This window comes from Bidens hawaiensis, unplaced genomic scaffold (genome assembly GCF_021521415.1).
Source record: "Bidens hawaiensis isolate Kalapana, Puna unplaced genomic scaffold, B.hawaiensis_p1.1 tig00036700_1, whole genome shotgun sequence".
Lineage (NCBI taxonomy): Eukaryota > Viridiplantae > Streptophyta > Magnoliopsida > Asterales > Asteraceae > Bidens > Bidens hawaiensis.
This window is the reverse complement of record NW_027505423.1, coordinates 78,976-103,989: the sequence shown is the minus strand read 5'-3', so window position 1 is coordinate 103,989 and position 25,014 is coordinate 78,976. Positions and strand designations below refer to the sequence as shown.

General features: G+C 35.1%; 1 protein-coding gene, 2 non-coding genes and 1 pseudogene across 3 annotated transcripts; 1 reads left to right on the top strand and 3 right to left on the bottom strand.

The window, feature by feature from the left end:
* The first annotated feature begins 16,462 nt into the window (after positions 1-16,462).
* LOC143613110 (leucine-rich repeat receptor-like protein kinase PEPR1) lies at positions 16,463-19,022 on the top strand (annotated as a pseudogene).
* A 1,671-nt stretch (positions 19,023-20,693) lies between these two features.
* On the bottom strand, positions 20,694-20,767 carry TRNAW-CCA (transfer RNA tryptophan (anticodon CCA)). Its single transcript has one exon. It is a non-coding gene; the product is annotated as a tRNA-Trp (tRNA).
* Positions 20,768-20,936: 169 nt separating this feature from the next.
* TRNAP-UGG (transfer RNA proline (anticodon UGG)) lies at positions 20,937-21,010 on the bottom strand. Its single transcript has one exon. It is a non-coding gene; the product is annotated as a tRNA-Pro (tRNA).
* Positions 21,011-22,369: 1,359 nt separating this feature from the next.
* On the bottom strand, positions 22,370-23,452 carry LOC143613112 (ATP-dependent 6-phosphofructokinase 1-like). The gene is made up of 4 exons (XM_077086915.1): positions 23,313-23,452; positions 23,195-23,243; positions 22,956-23,110; positions 22,370-22,758 (listed from the first exon to the last, which is right to left on the bottom strand). The coding sequence occupies exons 1-4, from the start codon at positions 23,445-23,447 to the stop codon at positions 22,582-22,584; spliced, it is 516 nt and encodes a 171-aa protein (XP_076943030.1). The 5' UTR covers positions 23,448-23,452; the 3' UTR covers positions 22,370-22,581.
* Positions 23,453-25,014: the final 1,562 nt, after the last annotated feature.

Genomic DNA, 25,014 nt, shown 5'->3' with positions numbered 1-25,014 from the left:
CCTTTTTTTTTTTTTTTTCGGTTAGCCCAATAACCAAAACAAGTGGGCTTCGGCCCAATAACCCGGTTTTATATATATATATATTTTTTTTTTTGAACAAAGCCAAAATAATAACAAGATTAAATACAAAAAAAATCATGCATGTTTATTTTTGTATAAAATCTTTCAAGGGGAAAAATATAAAACCGAAAACCCGAAGCTTAGTTTCCCGTATCCCGGCTCTTGATGCCATTTGTTGGGTTTCTATGGATATTTTAAACTTAGTTAACCATTTAACTAGTCACAATTAAGGCGGAAGCGTGATATTTACAAACTAAACATATCTATCCATATGTATATATATGTATATATTACAAGTTTATAGGAAATGTGTACATGAACAACCTAATTTATTCATGTTATAAGATTACCAATAATCTATTTATTAGAAACCCGAAGCAAGGATCAAATGATACGGAAAAGCTAAACTATCAAAGCTATAAACACTTACATTCTTAACCTTTTAAGAGTGTAGTTGATGTTGAAGAAGATGATGATGTTGATGCTAGACTTTCAAAGGAAAATCCTCAAACGGAATGTACCCCGAGCCTCCAACACACACCGAGCTATGTTAGGAAGCTTGAACACGAAAAACCGAGACCCGAGCCTTCCTTTTTCCTTTGGCCGTAAGTAGTAAAACAAGAAGGAAAGAAAGACTTGTTCAATTTTTGTTACTTGAAAGTTTATATAATAATGATCAAATCCTTTTTAAAACCATCATATCTTTGTGTTAGGTTTTAGTCAAGTAGAATACACTCAACATCCACCAAATCCTTGACAAAAATTTGACCATAACTTTGGGGTGTGGGGCCCACCCAAAACCGGCCCCAAATAAAATTATTATTTTTTTTTTTATTTTTTTTTATTTTATTTTATTTATTTTATAAAGTATAAAATAAATATATAAACACCCCATCTTTTATAAACCATTTTACAAAAGAACATATAGTTAAATAATCATTCCAATAATAATTATTTGAATAAATAAATTAACTAATTAATTTATTTAACACTTTCAAGTAAGTATTCAGAAACCCGATTTTCTGAATGTATCGTGTTCTGTATTTGTCTCATAGATCTTATCTTAACAAATACATAATTGGTGTGTGTCTAACTCGTTATTGGGTATGACCCGACTTGGATCAAACACGACTAGTCACATTAACCTAATTATGTGTCTCGGGCATACGATATTCCAACAGATGGCTGGATCCAAATCTATTCCATTAAACAGAATTTCACCACATGGCAGTATACGATGAAACCAGTCATCTAAGATAGTTGAATTGAACTTCGTGTTTTCAATTATTGCAAACTCGCGGGTGTAGTACTTTGAAGATGCAAAGATGGTTAAAAGTCATATAGTGTAAGTTGATGGCATATGACATCTTTTGAACACTATACTAACTATTTCCATGCATAATAAGTCACGAGAGTATATTCATTAATTATACAAGAAATTTTGATTTTACAAAAGAACACCAATATTCTTTTGAACTGGTCTTTTGTGTTTTATGTTTTTTTCGAAGTGGAAAGTAACCTACTCTTGATATATTCCTATAAATCACCTAAACTTGCACCTTGCATGATTTAAACTATTCGTCTTTAGGATGAGGGGGAGGGGCCTTACTATCACAGCTCTAGGATTAGGGTACCGGATAGGTAGTTATAATCTGATTTCTTAAGTTTTGAATTGAAGTTCGTGTTTTGGTATACATTTAATGGTTTATTTCATGTAATTTTATAAGTTCTAGTTAGATAAATATCATACACTAACTATAAAATATTCAGTAGGCCGGTTATATATTGTTGAAGCATTTCATGTAGAAATATGAGAACTTTTATAAATAAATTATGTAGCTCTTGTTGGGTTTCTACAAGATTATCAAGAACATATAAACCCATTTATATGTAAAATGCAGCGGAAATAAAGTTTTAAATCTTGTTTACCAATACATATAAAACCCGTTTTATATAGAACCCAATGCCCGGATCCATATACGATTTACATACTATCAAAACAACCATAGGGTGTTTGATTACATACCTTCAAATTTTCAGAAAATGAAGATGAAGCTATGAATGGCAAGCCTTCAAAGGAGAAAACCTCAAGCTTGTATACACGTTCAAGCCTTCCAACAAACACCAAATATGCTAGGATTTTTACACTTGCAAATCTCTCCTTGTTCCTCCTTGTACTCGGCCGAGAAGAAGAGAGAAAGAGAGAGTTTTCTTGTGTGTGTGTGAGAGAGAATAAGACAAGTTGTGTCCAACATCCTTACCCTATCAAAGCTCTTGCATGTTATTGAAAATAACAAAAGATGATAGAGAAAGTGAGAAGGGGGGGGGGGGCGACCTCCCTTTGGTTTTTCCCACCAAATTTCAAACCCAAGTTTTATTATTATCTACTTATAATACCCCATGTTACATAATAAAAAAATGTAACATGACATAAAACAAGTTACATGCAAAATGTTATTTAACCAACTTAAATAACATCTCTCAAAATATAAATTATCCATATAATTTATTTATTACACAAGTGTAAATATTTAGAAAACCATTTTTCCAAATATTATAAGTGTTGATAATTATTACTTAGATCATATCTAATAATAAATATTGTGGTGTTTGTCTAGCTTGTTATTGGGTTTGACCCGACTTGGATCATAACGTACTAGCCACATCAACTCAAATATGTGTCTTGGGCAGATCGATTCCAACAATCTCCCACTTGCACAAGATACATAGAAGATTGATGCAAATAGCAAATACCGCCTAACAACGGTTTACTACCCCTAATACGCATGACGAAGTACCATTCAATAACATCATCCCCTTCAAGTCCCTTACTTGAAAATGATTTAGGTGAAACTATCATTTATCTTTTTACCACAAATGTCATGTTAAACCCAGAGACACATAGTGATCATTTTCTGTTGATTTAACTTATCAGGCCTTGGACATTTGACTCTCAACGAATAAGAGAGACAAATCCCCTATTGACTACATACATCTCTCACTATCACTTTGTACTATACTTGAGCTTAGCCTTATGTACTGACATATTTCAGAGCAGCGAAGAACTAAGTCAAAGTATAATAGTCGGTGAATAGCAAGACCCAATATGTATCTCAGATCGGAGGATATTATGATGTTCGCCTTTACTCAAATTTACTTATGACCACAAATCACAAGGATTCCATGCAGTAAAATTTGAGGGCGGGTCATTCCATTATTTATCCCATTATTATCTATGAACCTTGGCAGCAAACCTTTGCTATATTCATACCTTATAAATATCTACCAATCCAAGTCATAATAGTCTTATCTTCATATTTGTTCCCACAACTATGATCGACTACGGACATTTAGAATAATTAAATTATTCATGGATTAAACATGCTAAAATGGAACATAACTCTAAGGCATAATTGATGTATATACAATTATACATCTTTTCGGCATCAAATAATCTCTAAAAACTGCAATTTCTATCAAATAACATAGCATAAAAGGCTACTTATCATAATAAAATGTAATTTCAAGTAAAACCAAGCCCCAAACGAAGAAACAAGCGAAAAGACGAAGAAAAACAGAAGAAAACACAAGAAATGCAAAGAAACACGCCCCCATGCCTCAAGAAACACGCCCCATGCTTCTGAACACCAGAAAAGACAAAAATCTACAAGAAAAGACAAAATCTGGGAACAAAAGCACGGGGCCGTGCCTCTCAACCACGGGGCCGTGGACGTCTACCAGAAAAGACAAAATGAATTTAGCACATGTCACTATAAAACACGAGGGCGTACCTACGTAAGCACGGGGCCATGCTTCTCTCTCCAGATTGCCTATAAATAGTGGCTCATGTTGCACTCATTTGGTGTGCCTTGAAAAAAGTTCTATCCAGTTTTCTCTTATAAAAACACACACTAACACTCACATAGAAGATTTAGTGAAGAGTTTGAAGGCTTGGAGGTCATCATCATCATCTATCATCATCACCATTAGGAAGGAAGATTCATCTACATTTGGTTAAATTGTTCCAAGTTTAATCATGTATTTGTTATCATCAATTATCTTAATGTTTATCATCATGCTCATTATGAGCTGAACTCCTTTTACCATCTAAAATCTATGAAGAAGCTTTGTTTTACTTGATTATTATACAAAACATGTGGTGTAGTCTAGTAAAGTACATGGTTATATTACAATTATCTTTTGATGAGAAATGTTTCACCAACTTAAATCACTAATTCAAAGTTTGTGGTTGTTAATTCTATTGGCAATCGTTCATGATCGATTCATGTTCTTAAAAGATAGAAATACTTTGATACATTATCGAAACATGGATCCTTATATTGTACTTAGAAATGATGAGATATAAGTTATGATGTATTTCTCTAAGTCTTGGTAATCCGAAAATGGCTTTGCTTAGGATATCATGCTAGTTAAAGAAATCATATGTTAATGGAATGTGTAACTATAACCTACATAAATCAACCAAGGGGAGGTTGTGTGAGTTAACTACAACCACCCAAAGTTGTTAGAATTGGTATTTGAGAAATCGAAGTCAATCCTAATCTTTCTACTTTACGAAACTGCTTGCCAAATTAAATTGACATCATTGAGGTGGCATGACATTAGGAAAGGGTTAACTTTAAAATGCGCACGTTACCTCCTTAGTGCCAAATATGCTCGCTTAAGTCTTAAGGAGCTATCTATCATATATTGTTACGAGAAGTTTACCACATGTTTGAATATTAATTATCAATGTTAAAATGGAGTGGATTGTTGATCTTAGATGGTAACCTTCACGTAATTGAATTACTCGTTTAGAATCTCTCGTTTTGGTCACCTATATATTATATATAAATATTTATATTTTATAAAAATTTTGAAAATTAACCCCAAAATGATTAAAACCTCTAATTAAAGTAAAACAACGATTCATCATTAGAAACATTTGTGTCCACGGATCGATACTTGGTTCTTACAAATACTATTCTATATATACGATAGGTACACTTGCCTATTTTGTGTGTGTTTAGTCTTTGTAGAAATCACTTTTATAAATTTAAAACACGATCTTGTGCAAAAGCTAAATATCCAATCTATCATATTTATACAACCCGCACGCACGCATCAATAATCATAAACCATAATCATATGATTGAGTCAAAATAGCAACTGTTCCGATATCCAAATACAAGATTTGATCAAATCCAATCACTAGAATATCAAAGTCTTAAGGCACAAGTATCATCTTCTTGCTTTGGCCTTTCTAGGAGCTTCGTGAGTGGATCCGCAATGTTTTGATCAGTGTGAACTTTGCTAATACATATCTTTCCTTTTTCAACTGCATCCCTTATGTAGTTGAAGCTCCGGTCAATGTGCCTTGTCTTTTGATGTGCACGGGGTTCCTTGATTTGAGCAATCGCACCCTCGTTGTCACAAAAGATCTCTAGAGGGTCCTGAATGGTCCGGACTACCCCTAGATCGGCAATGAACATTCTAATCCACGCAGTTTCCTGAGCTGACAATGAGGCGGCTATGTATTCCGATTCAGTGGTGGACAATGTTACCACATCTTGTTTTGCGCTCTTCCAAGAGACAGCCCCACCATTTAGAAAGAAAACATATCACCGATTTTGATCGAGAATCATCTCGATCAGTTTGGAAACTCGCATCTGTGTAACCCTTTACTACGAGTTCTTCCTCACCAGAGCCATATATAAGAAAGATATCCTTAGTCCTCCTAAGGTATTTCAATATGCTCTTAACCGCCATCCAATGGCTAGTTCCCGGATTTTGTTGGTATCTACTTGTCATGCTCAAAGCGCATGACACATCCGGTCTAGTGCACATCATGGCTATGATGTGTGTCTAATGAATGCTTTTTATATGGAACTCACAACTAAGCTTTAAATTTAAAACGAAACTCCTAATGAATCCACACACAACCGGCAAGTGTACCGATCACAAGTAGTATAGACCTAAGAAGTCCGATTATCGAACACAAGGACACGCGAGAACGCCTATGATCACTAAACCCTAGACAAGACCTTCCTAAGAATAATATTATTTTAATTGATTTTTAATAATTAAACTACTTGACCTAATTACTTTAACTAAATTAATTAACTTAACGAAACTTAACGAAACACCTAACAAAACTTAACGACTGTGACTGACAACGGAGAAAACGTCTACCTAAGGAAGAATCATATTGACGGTCTAACAAGCTAATGGATTGAATTATCTCACGACACCGGTATCTAAGGATGACACAACTAAGGTTCGCTCAAGAAAGCTAGATCACCTATCGGTCTCACTAACAAACCCTAACTTACACTTAATTGATTTTAAGAACGAACCGGGAAACGAATGCTAAAGTGTTCTAATGTCGACTCTCCTCTCGGTCTCACCGACACATGACCCTAATGGAAACGAATTCTACGCAACCAAGGATAGAGGAACAATTTGGTTTAACATAAACTAGACCAACTAATCACTCACGAACCCAAACCCGACAAGAACCGAACCCGCTCTCGCGCGATCCTAATTCTAACAAGCAAAAGCTATGAGACGACTTTACTTCCTATCACCTCTCGGTATCTAGGAAGGTGCTTAACCCGCTGAATCCAATCAATTAACAATCTCAATAAAACCCTACAGTTGATCCTGCCGCAATCAAACTCTAAACACAACGTAAAGAATTGAGCATACAACTATCAATCAAAACCAATTCAATTAATCGAAGTATGAGATTATGAGTAAATAAATAAAATCACAGCCACTAAACACAACCTAATTCATCATTAAACGAAACTTTCAATAGCAATTCAAGTCATATTGATCAAACAATTCAATAAACTCATCAAAACCTAACAATAATCATCAAACTAGGTAGAACAAAGAAGTTTAACCAATCATAATCAATGAACAGTAGATAAAATAGATATAAATGATAAACTGGTCATATAAATCTGATTACAAAAGGTTTGAATGATTAAAAACCAAAAACGAACCCACAAACGTTAAAATAGTCAAAACCGACAACCGGGTGATGAAATAACGAACCAGTTGCTTCTCCTTTTCGTAAACTCCTATGGAACTGATGTGGGATGGCTAGAATGAAGGTTAAAATCGTTCATAGGGTATTAGCCCTTTATATATATGTTTAAACACCTCCTTCCTAATATAAAATAGGTTAAAACAAGCCCACAAGGCTCACTAGAAGACAAAATAGATGGGGTAACTGATTCCTGAACATTCTTGGCAGCCTTTGGGACACTTGGGACATCTCATAGCGTGGGAATGGATGCCTCACCTGTTCGGTTAGCGTGGCCAGGTCCTGAGTGCTCGTTTCTTCGTTTTCTGACTCGTTTATCTTCAAACGCGCATACCGACTTCATCCGAATCCCGTTTGAGCTGATTCTTTCTTCATTAAACTCGTTTTTTCGCTCTCTTCAAAATGGGACCTATCATACACACAAACATTTAATTTCATGCAAGAACAAGTTATATTCGTTAATGGTTTATGCACAAAACAACACAAAAACGGGATAAAACGCTATGTGTTTTGCAACACATCAGCATGCATGATGGATCCTATAGCATATGCATATGGGATTCCATTCATTTTGTCTTGCTCATCCTTTGAGCTTGGACATTGAGATGCACTCAATATTGTTCCTCTTTGAATATGTACCAAACCTTTCTTAGAGTTGTCCATCTTGAACCTTTTCAAGATTTTGTCAATGTATGCACTTTGATTTAAACCTATCAACCGCCTTGATCTATCCCTATAGATCCTTATTCCCAAAATATAGGCGGCTTCACCAAGATCCTTGATGGAAAAACAACTTCCAAGCCAGGCTTTTACAGCTTCCATGGTTGGAATGTCATTTCCAAACAGTAGTATGTCATAGACATATAATACTAATAAGGTAATGATGCTCCCACTAGCTATCTTATACACACAAGCTTCATCAACGTTTTTGATGAAACCAAATTTCTTAAATTCATCATGAAAACGGTGATTCCAACTTCTAGATGATTGTTTCAATTCATAGATTGACTTCTTTAACTTGCATACTTTAATAGGATGTTGTGGATTGAGAAAACCTTCAGGATGAACCATATAGGCATCTTCCTCAAGGTGTTCATTTAGAAAAGCAGTTTTGACATCCATTTGTCATATCTCATAGTCATAATATGCGGCTATGGCAAACAATATCCTAATAGACTCTAGCATCGCCACAGGTGAAAAAGTTTCATCATAATCAACCCCTTGAGTTTGAGTGAAACCTTTTGCTACAAGTCCAGCTTTATAAGTATCCAAGTTTCCATGCATATCAGTTTTTTTCTTGAAAACCCACTTACTTCCAACCAGTTTGGAATTAAGAGGTGGTGCAACCAAGTCCCATACTTGGTTTTCATGCATGGATTGCATCTCAACGTTCATGGCTTCTAGCCATTTATCACAATCAGATTGTGACATTGCATCATGGTATGTGGTGGGTTCATCCGAATCTACCACATAGCATCCCTCCACGAAAAATCCATATCTCTCGGGTGGAGTGCTAATTCTACCAGATTTGAGAACGTTTTGTGTGTCTTGATCAACCATTTGATCATTCTCAACAACCTCTTGTTGATTGCTACTATCAACCAAACGTGTATCAGCTTGTGGTTCTCGATCCTCCTCGAGTTCCATAGTTCTACAAGTTCCTTCCATCAGGAACTTAGTTTCCAAGAACTCAGCCTATAGAGAAATAAACACCTTTTGCTCGTTTGGATTGTAGAAATAATATCCCATAGAATCTTTGGGATATCCTACAAAGATACACTTAGTGGATCGACTTTCAAGTTTGTTTTGGGGTTGTGCTTAACATAATCCTCACAACCCCATACCTTTAAATATGACAATGATGGAACCCTTCCATGCCATATTTCAAAAGGTATCCTTTCCACTTTCTTGGTTGTGCCATATTTAGAATACGGGATGCGGAGATCAATGCGAAACCCCAAAATGATAGAGGTAATGTGCTTCTAGCCATCATGGATCGAACCATATCCAATAAAGTTCGATTTCTCCTTTTAGACACACCATTATGTTGTGGTGTTCCAGGTGGAGTGAGTTGTGAGATAATCCCACAACTTCTAAGATGATCTAGAAAAACATCATTGAGGTATTCACCTCCTCTATCGGAACGTAGTACTTTGATTGTTTTATTGAGTTGATTTTGCACTTCATTTTGGAAGACTTTGAACATTTCAAAGGCTTCATCTTTGTCTCTTAACAAGAACACATACCCATAACGACTATAACCGTCGGTAAAGGTAATGAAGTATCTTCCACCATTCCTTGTCATTGTCTTAAAAGGACCACATACATCCGAATGTATGATACCTAATAAGTCTTTCGCCTTTTCATTAGTTCCACTAAAGGGTTCCTTGGCCATCTTCCCCAATAAACAAGATTCACACTTATCAAATGATGAATCATTTGATTCCAAAAGACCATTCTTTTGAAGTGTATGCATGCGATCCTTGTTTATATGACCAAGGCGACAATGCCAAAGATAAGTCTTACTCAAATCCAATTTGAGCCTTTTGGTGCTAGATTGGTACAACGAGTTATCAATAGTTGTGTTATCATGAACTAATTCATAAATGCCATTAGACGGCATCGCTTTAAAATAAAAGACATCATTCATGAAAACATAAATACCATCGTTTACAAACTTTAAATCATAACCAAATTATCTTAGCAAAGAAACAGAGATGATATTCCTAGTCAAACTAGGAGCATACAAAATATTTTTCAAAATAACTTCCAAACCATTTGAAAGCTTCAAAACATAATCTTCTCGGGCTTGGACGTTACCTTTGCTCCATTGCCCATGAAGAGACTTATATCTCCTTTCTTATAATCATTTCTTCTTTTGAACTCCTACAATGAATTGCATATATGAGTTCCACATCTGGTATCCAATACCCATGTGTTAGAAGAAATAATATTAAGATCAATATGGATCATGAAAGTTGTACCTGAGGTTTGCCTCGCATCCCTCTTAGCTTTCAACTCCTTGAGATAGGTTGGACAATTTCTCATCCAATGTCCTATCTCTCCACAACCAAAGCACGGATCATCAGAGCTAACCTTTAGCTTCTTTGGCTTGGGTTCCGCTTTTGCCTTTCCCTTGAACCTTCATTTGACTTGCCCCTTACCACTAGCAACCTTTGCTTTGGGTTCCGGGTGATGCATCTTCTTCAAACCACCTTCATTGATCGTAAGAACGGGTAAAACCTTTTTACCCATTCCGGCTTCGGCCGTTTTGAGCATTGCGTGAAGCTCACCAATGCTCTTGTCCCATCCATTCATGTTATAACTCATAACAAATGTCTCAAATCATTTAGTTAAGCCATTAAGTATCATATCCGTGGCTAACTCTTTTGAGACGGGACAGTTAAGCCGTTCAAGCCGACCAATGTGGCTTTTCATCTTAAGCACATAAGATGAGACAGATTGGATTTCTTCCATACGACATGCATGAAACGCTTGAAGTGTTTTGAAGCGTTCCACCCTTGCTTGAGTAAGGAACATTTCCTTAAGATGGGTGATCATGTGATATGCCCGATGATTCTCGAAATCCTTTTGGATTTAGGGAATCATTTTTCCCAACATGAGGCAAGAAACTTGCACCGAATCATCGGTATATTTTAACCAATCATTATAGGCATCCAAGTCGTTAACATCAGGTTCATCGGGAATATGATCGTCCAATATATAGGATTTCTTTTCTTGCTTGAGAAAAATTCTCAAGTTTCGATACCAATCTATAAAGTTATTGTAATTTAGACGATCCTTGTCCAGAATAGCTCTTAGTGATAGGTTATGCACGAGTGGGATAATTGTGTTCGGTGGGTTGTTTGCGGCCATCTATAAATTTAACAAAGCTCAATTTAGTATTTTCGATATCATTAAAATTTTAATCGTTAATAGCCTTTAATGTCTCCAAGACAATTAATGGTTAAAATCTAGAACCCAACGTTTCATTCAAATAGTAGTTAGGTGACATTTATCCTACTATTCAAATTAACAAGGTAGTCAACGTTTGACGATTGCAACCCTTTGCAACTTCTAGCTTTATGGGATCGGTTAAACATCATATGTTTAGTTGGAATGTTTAATCCCATCAACACCTTTGTACGCCATGCTTCGAAGCCCCTATTCACATGGTTTCCAAATCAAGTCGTCCTACTTACACACACGTGTGAGTTTACACATATAAGTGGTTAGGTGACCTCTATCCCACAAATATTGTAAATCCACCTCAAACTCACAAGTTCCCTTTAATGCGGTTAGGTGACCTTTATCCCACATTAAGTTCTCAAGTGATCCAAGTGTTGTATATAAGGATGGTGTTCAACTTGTTTAAAAGGGAATTTAGTTTTCTAAATTCTAGGTTGGAAAACTATATATGTACCTTCCATTTGCATGCATTCAAATGCATGGTACTAGTTGAAAACCAATTTTCAAAATTCCTTTTAATAAAACCCATTTTATTATGAAATCATTAATAGTTTATAAAACCAATTTTATTACTTAGTGATTTTAGCCTTGCTTGCGGTGCGCACATATGATGTATATATGTGTGAACCCTCGGGTGGGCAAAAGTGAAATTGCACTAATTTTGACGTTATTTTACTAATCTCGTGAAAATAACGTTAAAAGTGACGGACGGTTAATCAGGCATCATGTAGTGGCGTTGATAGCTGAAAGATAAGGGTACATGCACCGATCAGCTGGTGTCCCGATGATTGAGTGCTATGTGCCTTATGTCCAAGGCTTGATGCAAAACTACTATCGAGCCGGGGGTCTCACCGGAAGCAGCCTCTCTATCCCTATGGGGTAGAGGTAAGGCTGCCTACATCTTACCCTCCTCAGACCCTACCATAGCTTTGCTATTGGTGGGATATACTAAGTACGATGATGATGATGATGATTATTACTTAGTGATTTCTAAGTAATCAATTTTATGCAAGTTGTTGATATTAATAAGTTAACAACCATATCAAAATATGATAAAACAAAACATAAATCAACCACACAAGCATAAATAATAATCACAAGTTCATAACCATAGCCACCTAAATTGACAACACTTGTTGACCGAAACAAGTGTGTCATAAGTAGGGGTGAGCAAATTAACCGCCATAATGGTTAACAGAACCATAACCGCCATAACCGAACCGATTTTAACCGATAACCGACATATCCAGTGGGTCGGTTTAATGAGTTTTCGAAAACCGCCAAATTTGGGTCGGTTTTGGTTAAAGATCATTTCAAACCCGCCATAACCGAACCACCCCATTTATACGATTGTTAATCGAGAAACATGGATTTAGAAATTGGAATTAGTGCAAGTGGGATTAACTCTCTAGTTATATAAATCTTAACCTATATTTTTATATCTATTGTTGTTTAAAAAATAAACTAAAGTAAAATAGCTAACTATATACCTTTTTTAGATTTAGCCCAATAATATTAATAATATTGGTTGTCAGTGTTTACCGAATTAATTCCAAATTTTCCATAATCTTGGTTTCAAATTTCCGTTCAAAGTACCTTTCAGTTGTTCAAGTTGTTCAGTATATCAATTAGATACATATATTCCATAACTGAAGTTAAAAAAAAGACATTCTAATTCCCAATTTAGTTCAATGATTATTCAGTTGTCACAATCATACGTTCTAGGCAGCTACCTTTTCACAATAAGCGACCCATTTAGTTGAGCGAAACGGTTGAAGACAGATGTTCACTTGATATCACCATAGATTTCGTTGTTGTTCATCGTTCTTTTGTTCTTATTCATTATGGATTATATATTTATTTGATTGTGTATTTTTTTTAATATTTGGTACCAATTTTAGGTCTAATTATATTTTTCTCGTTCACGGTTAACCGACCCATAACCAACCCGCAACAACCATCAAAACCGATTAACCGAAACCGTCATAACGGATCGGTTATGGTTATTACTTTCTATTAACCGACATATCGGTTATGGTTATGGGTTTGGCCAAAAACCGCCCCAAACTGACCCATGCACACCCCTAGTCATAAGGTCTCTCGTAAGGGACAAGCATGACACAAGGTATGTGATGATGAACTCCCACTTGACTCCGCATCCAAATGCTTCAAGTGTCCACCTCGTGTTGTGATCCTTTATCTTTATTTGGGCTTCCATTTGGGCTCCAACTTAAGCTACTTGCTTCCTTGGGCCTCTTTCAGGCTTGTGCCATTGGGCTAAAATCCCATAGTGGACTATTAGGTCCATTAAGGCCCAAAACCAAAATGGTAACGTAGTTGTATCTTCTTTTACAAAATATATCCTAATACATTTTTCTAGTAAAAGGAATACAGCTATTATACTTATTATTACAAGCCAGTTTGAAATAAATAAATAAATAGATTACAACCCCGAATAAAAGAATATTACAATCAAATTGAATAAATCACAAAACATCACACAACATACACAAGGTCATGGCTAAGTTATGAACATCCAAGCAATCAGGTCAACCCTTGACCAGAAGGTTCCCCTTTGACCCTATAGTTCTCGGCCAGTAGACAAGGCTGAGAGTTTTCGGTCAAGGCCCGAGAACCTCAACCATGAGTTTTCGGCCAACCGAGAACAGTAGGGATGTTCTTCGGGTTCGTTTTTCGGGTTTCGGGTTGGGTTATTCGGGTTTCAAAGTTTTAAATCTTGACCCGAAACCCAACCCAAATCTCTCACGGGTTTTTCGGGTTCGGGTTTTTTCGGGTTGGGTTAATCGGGTTTCGAGTATCCGAGAAAACAAAACAAAATACAAAAATAAAATAAAATAACTATAATGCTAAAAGTAAAACAACAATTATTCTTTGCTCATAAACAAATAATCAAATAAAAAACCAACATAACTTGATAAAACAATCCGAAAGAAGAGTAAAATTAACGCGAACCATAATCATCTTCAATCGGCCGTGATTTGGTTTTTCGATTACGGTTGCTATCAAAATAAACGAAAAACATAAATTAATAATAAACAATCGATCTTTAATAGTTGACAACAATCGTTAGGACCAGATTCCGATAATGTTAGTGGCTAAGACTAAGCCAATTATACCTAAAAATATATTTAATTTCAAATCTAAAAGTTTATTCGGGTTGACCCGAAACTTATAAATCAAACCCGAGAACCAACCCGAATTACTTTGGTTCGGGTTCGGGTAAGCCTTTTCTCGGGTTCGGGTTTTTCGGGTCGGGTTAGTTCGGGTTCGGGTACGTGTTTTCGGGTTGGGTTTCGGGTTTCGGGTAAAAGTGACAGCCCTAGAGAACGGGGTCTTGTGGTGTTTTCGGCCGGACCGAGAACTATGGTTTCAAACCAACAGTTCTCGGCCAAAGCTGAAAATCCAAATTTTGTCCTAACAAAATTCATCATCCAAATGACTTAAATTTTTCCAGATTTCCACATGCATGTGTGGTACAATCTTGAAAAACAAGGGGTAACCAATAGCCTAAAGTTTTCGACCAATATAGTAAAAAAAATACCATAAAACCCGAACACTTTAGATCCCTTTTGAAGCATGTAATCGTATAAGCGGCTCTTGATGCCATTGTTGGGTTTCCACAAGATTATCAAGAACATATAAACCCATTTTTATGTAAAACGCAACAGAAATAAAGTTTTAAATCTTGTTTACCAATACATATAAAACCCGTTTTATATAGAACCCAATGACCGGATCCATATACGATTTACATACTATCAAAACAACCATAGGGTGTTTGATTACATACCTTCAAATTTCCAGAAAATAGGAGATGAAGCTATGAATGGCAAGCCTTCAAAGGAGAAAACCTTAAGCTTGTATACACGTTCAAGCCTTCCAACAAACACCAAATATGCTAGGATTATTACACTTGCAAATCTCTCCTTGTTCCTCCTTGGACTCGGCCGAGAAGAAGAGAGAAAGAGAGAGTTTTCTTGTGTGTGTGTGAGAGAGAATAAGCCAAGTTGTGTCCAGCACCCTTACCCTATCAAAGCTCTTGCATGTTATTGAAAATGATAAAAGATGAGAGAGAAAGTGAGAAGGGGGGGGGACCTGCCTTTGGTTTTTCCCATCAAAATTTCAAACCGAAGTTTTATTATTATCTACTTATAATACACCATGTTACATGATAAAAAAATGTAACATGACATAAAACAAGTAACATGCAAAATGTTTTTTAACCAACTTAAATAACATCTCTTAAAATATAAATTATCCATATAATTTATTTATTACACAAGTGCAAATATTTAGAAAACTATTTTTTCAAATATTATAAGTGTTGATAATTATTACTTAGATCATATCTAATAATAAATATCGTGGTGTTTGTCTAGCTTGTTATTGGGTATGACCCGACTTGGATCATAACATACTAGCCACATCAACTCAAATATGTGTCTTAGGCAGATCGATTCCAACAACTCTTTTATATTATATATCCTAAATCTTAAAATAAAAATTGGCATCTATATTTTGAATTTTTTAATAACCAAAAATGTTTGTTTACATTGAACATAATTTCTTCACATTTTTTTTGCATGGAGTGTTCATCGATCAACTCTGATTTTATATATTCATTTCAAACCCTTGTTTTACTCCGTTCACACTAAATAAGTTTGAACACACTCCATGTACATTATTGCAAAATTCGGTTGAAGCATTCAAACGTGATATCTATGTTTGAGTACTACGATAATTAATGAATGGATGGCTTGTATTTAAAAATGATTTGAGTTAGGAAGCAGACAGATGGTACGTTTAAGTAGGACCATTGTGAATATAGTTTGTTTTGACCAAAAGTTTCCACTTTATTTAGTGCCATGGAGATGGATATGCAAATTAATAAATACTTCACTTTGCCATAAAGATTTTTGTTTAATTACTTACTTGTTGATAGACGTTACAATGTAGCCTAGCTCTCCTTTGCACAATCTCCCTGATCTTATGCTGCTGCTGCTGCTAGTTTTCATGTTATATTCAAATAAAGAAACCACTGCCACTCATTTCAACAAATCATTACAAAGAAAAGCTTTGATTGCAACTAATTGGTGGCCACAATATGTAAATGCTTCTTCAGAGGATATTGTGGTACGTTTAAAATTGTGGATAGCAATTTATGAGAAAGATAACCCCAGCTTTGCCATTGACTTAAAAAAGTAGGCTTCCATACTTGATTAGGACGGCTTTGGGAATGCTTATATATTAACAGCCACTTGAGAAAGCATATATATACAAAACCAATCGGTGATAAATAAACAATACATGCATATCATGTGGCAAACAATTACTCATCTTCTTATGCTGCTTTTTTTCATGTTATACTCAGAAGAAACCACCGCCACTGATTTCAACAATTCATCATTAGAAGGAAAAGCTTTGCTTGCAATCAATTGGTGGCCACAATATGTAAATGCTTCCAATCATTGTACTTGGCCTGGTATCTATTGCAATGAAGCAGGAAGTGTCGTAGAGATAAACATTCACAGTCATGCAAAGCTTGAAGGTAATCTGGGAAGCCTTGACTTGTCTTCATTTCCAAACCTTGTTAGGCTTACTTTATACAAGTGTGGTCTTGAAGGAAGCATCCCAGAGCAGATTGGTTTGCTCTCAAATCTCACCCAACTTTCACTTTGGGGGAATCAACTCTTAGGTAACTTACCTGTTGCCCTCACCAATCTCACCCATTTTAGAACACCTTGATCTTTTTTTAAACAATTTCAGTGGTAACTTACCAGTTTCACTCACCTATCTCACTAGTTTAAAATACCTTGATCTTAACAATTTCAGTGGCGAGTTACCTGTTGCCCTCACCAATCTCATCGGTTTGCAAAACCTTGATCTTTCTGTGAACAATTTCAGTGGTGAGCTACCTATTTCCCTCGGCAATCTCATCAGTTTGAAATACCTTTATATTTATAATAACAGTTTCAGTGGTGAATTACCTGTTGCCCTTGCCAGTCTCATCAATTTGAAATACTTTGTTCTTTCTTATAACAATTTCAGTGGTGAGTTGCCTGTTGCGCTCACCAATCTCATCAGTTTAGAATTCCTTCATCTTTCCATGAACAATTTCAGTGGCGAGTTACTGGTAGCCCTCGCTAGTCTCACTCATTTGAGTGTCCTTGATCTTAGTAAAAACAAACTTTCGGGTCAAATCCCACCATCTTATGGTTCCATGCTCAATCTCATATACCTAGACTTGAGCACAAATCATCTCAATGCATCCATCCCAAACGAAATTGGTAATATGCAAAACCTGCAATGGTTGAGTCTGGGTGACAACAATTTTGACGGTCCAATTCCCTCAAGATTTGGTAACCTAAGCCAACTGGTTTTTTAAACCTTAGCATGAATTCCTTAAGTGGGCCCATTCCATTGGAAATGTCAAATATGATTAGCCATTTTTCTGAACTTGATATTTCATCTAACCATTTCTCGGGCAATGTCTCGTTTCATTATCCTTGTTTTCTACAACATTTAGACGTCTCTAAGAATCTGATAACCGGAGCTATCACAAGTCTAAGTGTTTGCTCTGAGTTAGAGTACATGGATCTTAGTTGTAATAATTTAAATGGAGAAATACCTTATCTGATCATTGCGCATTTCAAGCATCTAAATCTGTCTCATAATCACCTTACCGGAATTGCTCCCTGTGATTTTTGTGCCAATAATAGTAGAGTTGATTTGTCATACAATGACTTGACGTGCTGCACAAAACGAAACAAACGTGTACTCAAGTTTGGCATCTTAATTACCGTCATCTTTGGATTTTTCGTTTTAGTAGTAATTTGTTATGTTTGGTGGCGTCATAAAAACTCTTTCACAAACAAAATCCAGCCAGAAAGAAAAAAACATGGAAATGTGTGCTCCGTATTGAATTATGATGGCACAATTGCATATGAAGACTTCATCAAGCTACAGAAGATTTTGACCTCAAATACTGCATTGGAACCGGTGGCTATGGTACTGTTTATGAAGCCAAACTGCCCGACGGTAAAACCTTTGCTTTGAAAAAACTCCATCGGTTTGAAGTCGAGCAATTCGACCAGAGTTTCAAGAATGAAGTCCAAGTGTTAACCAACCTAAGGCACAAAAACATTGTAAAGCTCTATGGTTTTTGTTTGCATAAAAAATGCAACTTCCTTGTATACGAATACATGGAAAAGGGGAGTCTGTTTTGTGCCTTGAGTGACATTGAATTAGCTATTCAAGTGGACTGGATCAAGAGGGTGAAAATTTATTAAAGATGTAGCACATGCTTTGGCATACATGCATCATGATTGCATCCCTCCTATAGTTCATAGAGACATATCAACCAACAACATTCTTTTGAACTCGGACACGGAAGGATTTATTGCTGATTTTGGGGTAGCCAGATTGCTTGACCCAGATTCCTCCAACCGAACAGTAATAGCAGGAACTTTGGGATACATTGCTCCAGGTATTTTCATACGCTTCTTTTGTGTCTATTAACTGTTGGAATTTTGTTAACAATCCTTTGGTGTATATTTACCGTGTAAAACTTGCCTATAACATGATTGTGACAGAGAAATGTGACGTATATAGCTTTGGGGTTGTGGCACTTGAGATCATTGGAGGGAAGCATCCGGGAGACCCTTTGTCATCCCTAGGCAATTGGAATGGTCATGGTACACCATTAGAAAATATATTAGACAAACGACTACGTTATCCAACCGATATATCAACTGAAAAGGAAATCATGGTTGTTTTTAATGTAGCAGTAGAGTGCATTCTTACGGATCCAAAGTGTCGCCCTACAATGAGAAACGTGTGCCAGGAATTATCGCGTTGAACTCATCATTTGGGCTATCTCCAAGCTTAATCATATTGAGAACAACCCTAATAATATTTGTGTCACTTGCAAACAAAGTTGTGAGCCTTATCAAGCAAATAAAGTTGTGAGCTTTATCATATTGAGAACAACCCTTAGTTATACTTGTGTCCTTGAGTAAGTTACGATTCCTCAGCAGCAAATGAAGTTATGAAGTTGAAACTGATATGCAATGTAAACGAATATAAATGTTTAAATGAATTTACTAACTTCAAACATTCTACTTACTAACAAGCGCATTGTGCTTCCTATTCGTCTATAAGTGAACAGGTTATATTGGACTTTGGTTAAACAAGTCACGTACTTACACCAAAATTTGGCCCAAATGCATTGGTTTCCGCCTTTTTTCGGCAAAATCTCGAAGCTCAAGCAAAAACCCAAGTGAAAAAACCAAAACCGGTGTCTATGTCAAAACTCAAAAACCGAGGTTTAAGTCCAAAATCGACTCATACACGCCCCTATGTTAAAGCCCTTCAAATTGTAAAGAATACACAAAAATTCACTATGTAACTGGTTAATATTGGAATCTATGACTGCTTATGATTTATTTTAAATAATAACTTGTTAACTCCTAATTTGCGTAAAATAGGATTGTAAAAATTTTATTTCGCAAAAGTGTTAAATAAGTTTTAATCAATGTGCAAATTAACAAGTCATTATATGTTAAAAAAATAATAAAAATAAAAAATAAAAAAAGCTCACAAGTATGTGCATATTAGTTAGACAAGTATTGAGTCTTTAACGTATAAAATTAGTTTTAACTTTTCATCTACTTTTAACTTTTACAAGTTAAGGACTTTAATAGTACATCAAAATAAAAAATGAGTAGGGAAGAACTTTTTCATGAAAAAATAATAAATGTGTATCGGTTTTTACCAAATGATTATGAAAAAAATAAAGTAGAATGAAGATTTAAGTATCAATCTTAACTTACATTAAACGGAATATAAGTGTCTACCATTGAAAAGCACACTTGTCTAATCTTGGTCGGAAGTGGCGATGTTCTTTAATTAGGATTCTGTTTTGAGACTTTGGAATAAGTTGTAGTCTAGTAAACTCGGAAGTGGCGATCTCATTTTTAATGTATATCTCAAGTATTCTAGTTCAATTATAATTTTACAAATAATAACAAATTAAATAAACCAAAGTTAGTATCAGGCTTGTAAACATAAACTTCTTTTTGATATAAAAAACGTCCATAAACAAAAGGCCAAAATCTCCGTCTCATATAAAGAAAATGACTGTTTGCGTCATGTGGTTCAAGGCGAAGGCACAATGATTCCTTATTTGAAATGAATTGCACAATTCATAAAAGGAAATCTTTACGTGAACTTCTGTGTATTTCTAGTTACTTATCGTGTCAATTACCAATTCTTGGTCATTGAGATTCGTGGTAATTCGGATTAATATTTAGGTATAGATATTACCTCTTTTTTCTCCTTTCAAACAAATTGAAATGATTGAAGTTTTTCTTTTTGGAATCGTGTTAGGTCTAATTCCTATTACTTTGGCTGGATTATTTGTAACTGCATATTTACATTACAGGCGTGATGATCAGTTGAACCTTTGATTAATTAACCCCCCCCCCCCTTTTGACCTCCTCCTTTCTTTAATATCCAGGAGGTCAAATTAAGATTGCAGTTCCAGTTCCGGTTAGTGTTTCCGTCGAATTCGATCGAAGAAGATCCGAATCACGCTCTGTAGGATTTGAACCTACGACATCGGGTTTTGGAGACCCGCGTTCTACCGAATTGAACTAAGAGCGCTTTCTTCTCATAAAAGAGAATACTGTAAAGAAAAAGGAAAAGAATTGGCCCCATTACATCTTGTATGCATACTATATAGTGTCATAAGAACGAAAGATTCTATATGATATGTCCATTGTGAGTTGATCTTAAAAAATACCTCATTACTACTCAAAGGAGTAGTAATAGGTAGGGATGACAGGATTTGAACCCGTGACATTTTGTACCCAAAACAAACGCGCTACCAAGCTGCGCTACATCCCTTCCGTTGGTCTACAGTGTCATTGTAGAGAATTCATGTCTTGTTTTCCACATCGTTATCTCCTCTATTAAAATCTAGAATTTTTCTTTTCATTTCGTCTTTTTGGTCTCATTTAACATATAATAATAGCAAAAGACTTCTATCTATATGAAATATGGAACGGAACCCCAAGGAAAAATAACTGAGTCTTTTTGGGGAATATTGGAGAAGAAAAGGACGTTTTTTCTGTATTAACAAAAAGTAAATCTTTTTTACTAGATCATTGTACATTTAAATATGTATTATCTTATTGATTACAATAAAATGAAAAAATGAAGGAGGTTTTTCAATGCGAGATCTAATTGTATCTCCAATTATAGCCCCTCTGGGATGTAAAATATATTTCTTCTCACCATCCCTATAGTGTATGAGACAAATGTATGCATTTCGATTCGGGTCGTATTCTATGGTTACGATTCTACCATATATGTCTTTTTCATTCCGTCGAAAATCTATTTTACGGTATAGACGCTTATGACCTCCCCCTCTATGCCCTGCGGTAATGATTCCTCTGGAATTACGACCTTTACCACAATGATGCTGTCCACAGATCAAATTATTTCGTGGATTGGATTTCACTTGACTGTCTACGGTTCCATTGCATGTGCTCGGGGTAGAAGTTTTGTATAAATGTATCGCCATGCTATTAAGTATTTTGATTTAAGTTCTTTCTTTCTAAGAGGTGGAATAGAATAACCCGGTTGAAGCGTAATGATCATACGTCTGTAATGCATTGTCTTAAAAGAATATTTGAACTGGTTGAGTCCCTGTGATTTCAAAAACAAACCATTTGAGTCCCTGTCATATTTGAAATTACTAGTTTACCCTTCTTTATGATCCATATGAGTCTTTGTGGTTAAGTAATTGTTCAGTTTTAAACCCTCTTTAAAAATTATCTCCAAACTACATAATTAACCTCCAAACTATAATCAATCAAGCCAAAATTAACTAACCAAACCATAATTAACCAATAATAAATGAACCGAACTTTTTTTAACAAAAATAAAAAAACATTTAAAAAAACGAACTGAACTATTTTTTTTAACAAAAATAGACGAACCGGACTTTTTTAACATAAATACAAACCGAACTATTTTTTAACAGAAATACGAACCGACCTACATTTTAATAAAAATAAACGAATCAGACTACATTATTTGGTTGTGATAAACATTCTTTAGTAAAAGGCACCGGAAAAACAACAATTTTGTGAAACATGAATAAATCATGTGATCATGTCAACCTCATGATGATTCCCCCTTAATCACTCTGGAGCCGGACGAACTTACAATATGATTAAACACACCTTTTAATCATCAGTGAAAATCATCTCACTTAACTAGGACTAATAATAATATTTCAATACACCAGAACTTGGTTTCATATAAGTTTCTGGGAGACTTAAATCCATTCACGAATAAGTAACAATATTATCTTGAAAATTCTGCAAAAACTTGTGAACCGCATCCACGAAACCATGTTTGTGGTGCTATTATTTTTGTGCATGCATTAAAAACCTTCTTAATTTTTTGATTTACGCGTCATTTGCCTTGCTGTTGTCTCCATCCAGTAACTGAGTCGCCGGCTCTTCTAGTTTCTGGACTTCAGCAACGTCTTTTGGTCGCAAAAAGCTCGGTTGATTGGTGGATGACAGAAGCCTGGCCCACATTCTATCAGTAATCACAACGTTGTTCTGCTTCTCAGTGATACGCTGCATGAAAACATAAGATTGGTCATGAGACTTAAGGGCGTTTGGATGGTGTGTTGGTTTAGACAAGTAAAGTATCAAAAAATTATCTTAGAAAACTTAACATGAAAAAATAAGAAAGCATATTGGTTTTTTACGATATTAACCCTCACGAAAAACACATATAAGAACAAGTTTTTGGTATCATATATATAACTTACATTAAATGGAATATAAGTCTGTCTACCATTGACAAGCCCACTTGTAAAGCCCGTGTAGCCCGCCATCACTCCATGAACACAGCTTTGAGCAAGAAGAGTGCAGTACACGTTATCAGATGCATTACTCGGAACCGCACGGATCATGTAAGTTGGATCTGCCATTATGCATTCAGACAAGGGTATATTAGTCAAGACAACATCATCAAACACCTTCCAAATCATAAAGTGTAATTAATTACCTATGTATTTAAGAGTAATGGGCATGGAAGGTATTTTAGCAAAGTGAGCCTACAAAAAAGGGCATTTTAGTAAATTACCAAATAGAGTGTTTTTGTCAAAATGTATATGAATGAATACCTTGATTTTATCAGAGATCCATAATCCAACATCTTGAAGAAGTTTGTTTCCAGAAGCATCTTTTGCGGTTGAAGTTTTAAGGTTTTCTGCTGCGAGAAGTTCTTGGCCCGCACCTTCTGCTACAACAATAACCATGTGCATGTTGTCTTTGAGACGCTTTTCCGCATATTTTATAAAAGATGATATAAAAATAAGGTATTACGAAAAGAGAAAATTTTCAAAATAAGCGTTTATGAAAACGTTTTTCATGTTTTAGGTGTCATTTGCAAGAAATTCTCAAAATAGGTATTATAATCTAGTCGTGACGAGTAGTTTGTATAACCAATTAAAACTTGACACATGTCTTTAAACTAACCGCAACGAGAATATTTACTAACCATTTACTCGTCACGATTAAATAAGTTTTATGCCTCGTAATCAAATTCATAAGTTCTTTAGTCGCGACGAGTAGATTGTAATGTTAAACTAGTCGCAGCGAGTTAACTACTAATAAACTACTCGTGTGAGAAATGTAAACCAGGTAAATTAGTCGTCGCAACTACATGATTTATGAATTACTCGTGAGTGGTTATTACGAGGCATGAAACTTATTTAATCATGACGAGCAAATGATTAGTGAACCTACTCGTTACGGTTAGTTTAAGGGCACGTGACAAGTTTTAACTGGTTCTACAAACTACTCGTGTGTAATCATAAACTACTCGTCACGACTAGATTATAATACCTATTTTGGGAATTTCTTGCAAATGACACTTAAAACCTGAAAAACGTTTTCATAAACGCTTATTTTGGGAATTTTCCCTTACAAAAAATATGGTGCATGATATATTAACTTTTATAAAAGATGACATAAAAAATAAGGAATAACATAAAATAAAGACATGGTATAATAATTTTTAAAATAAATAACATAAAAATAAGGGATTAAATAATACTTTTATATATTTTTTAATATTTTTAAAATATATCGAATTACCGCTAAAACGAGTAGCCACGAGTAGATTGTAAGGTTAAACTAGTCGCGACGAGTTAACTACTAATAAACTACTCGTATTGGAAATGTAAATCGGAAAATCTACTTGTAACGATTAATTGAGCTTTCAAACTAACCGTTCCAGTTAGGCATTTGTAAAACTAATCGGTTCGATGTATTTGGTAAACAAACACCTCGTCAAGGTTAGTTTGGGCGTTGATTACGAGGCATACAACTTCTTTATTCGTGGCGAGTATATAATTAGTAAACATGCTCGTTGGTTAGTTTATGGCCACGTGGCATGTTTTAATTGGCTTTACAAACTACTCGTGTGTTATAATAATATACTCGTCACGACTAGTTTATAATACTTATTTCTGATATTTCTTGCAAATTGTACCTAAAACTTGAAATTTGTTTTCATAAATGCTTATTTTGAGAATTTTCCTTTTAACGTAACTAATCATATGATTACCATTGTACCATACTCGTTGAACCTAAATTAAATTCTTGACTTCATTCAAAATTGAAGAAATTTATAAATTTTTTTTCTCATATAACTAAAATGTATTAACTTAAGAATTTAACATGCATAGCAATGAATAATATGTGACAATCACCAAAGTATTCATCTATTTACATTAAAATTTTGCTTCCTTGATGAAATTGTTTTATAATGTATCTAACTTCATATATTTAGATTTCTTAAACAGGCGGGTTTGAAATTCG

Coding starts and splice junctions, on each gene's coding strand:
- LOC143613112 (XM_077086915.1), bottom strand. CDS start 23,447: ATGGTTATTGTTGTAGCAGAAGGTGCGGGCCAAGAACTTCTCGCAGCA. Junction 23,244..23,312: donor GGATCTCTGATAAAATCAAG/GTATTCATTCAT, acceptor CCTTTTTTGTAG/GCTCACTTTGCTAAAATACC. Junction 22,759..22,955: donor AGACTTATATTCCATTTAAT/GTAAGTTATATA, acceptor GTTTTCATGCAG/CGTATCACTGAGAAGCAGAA.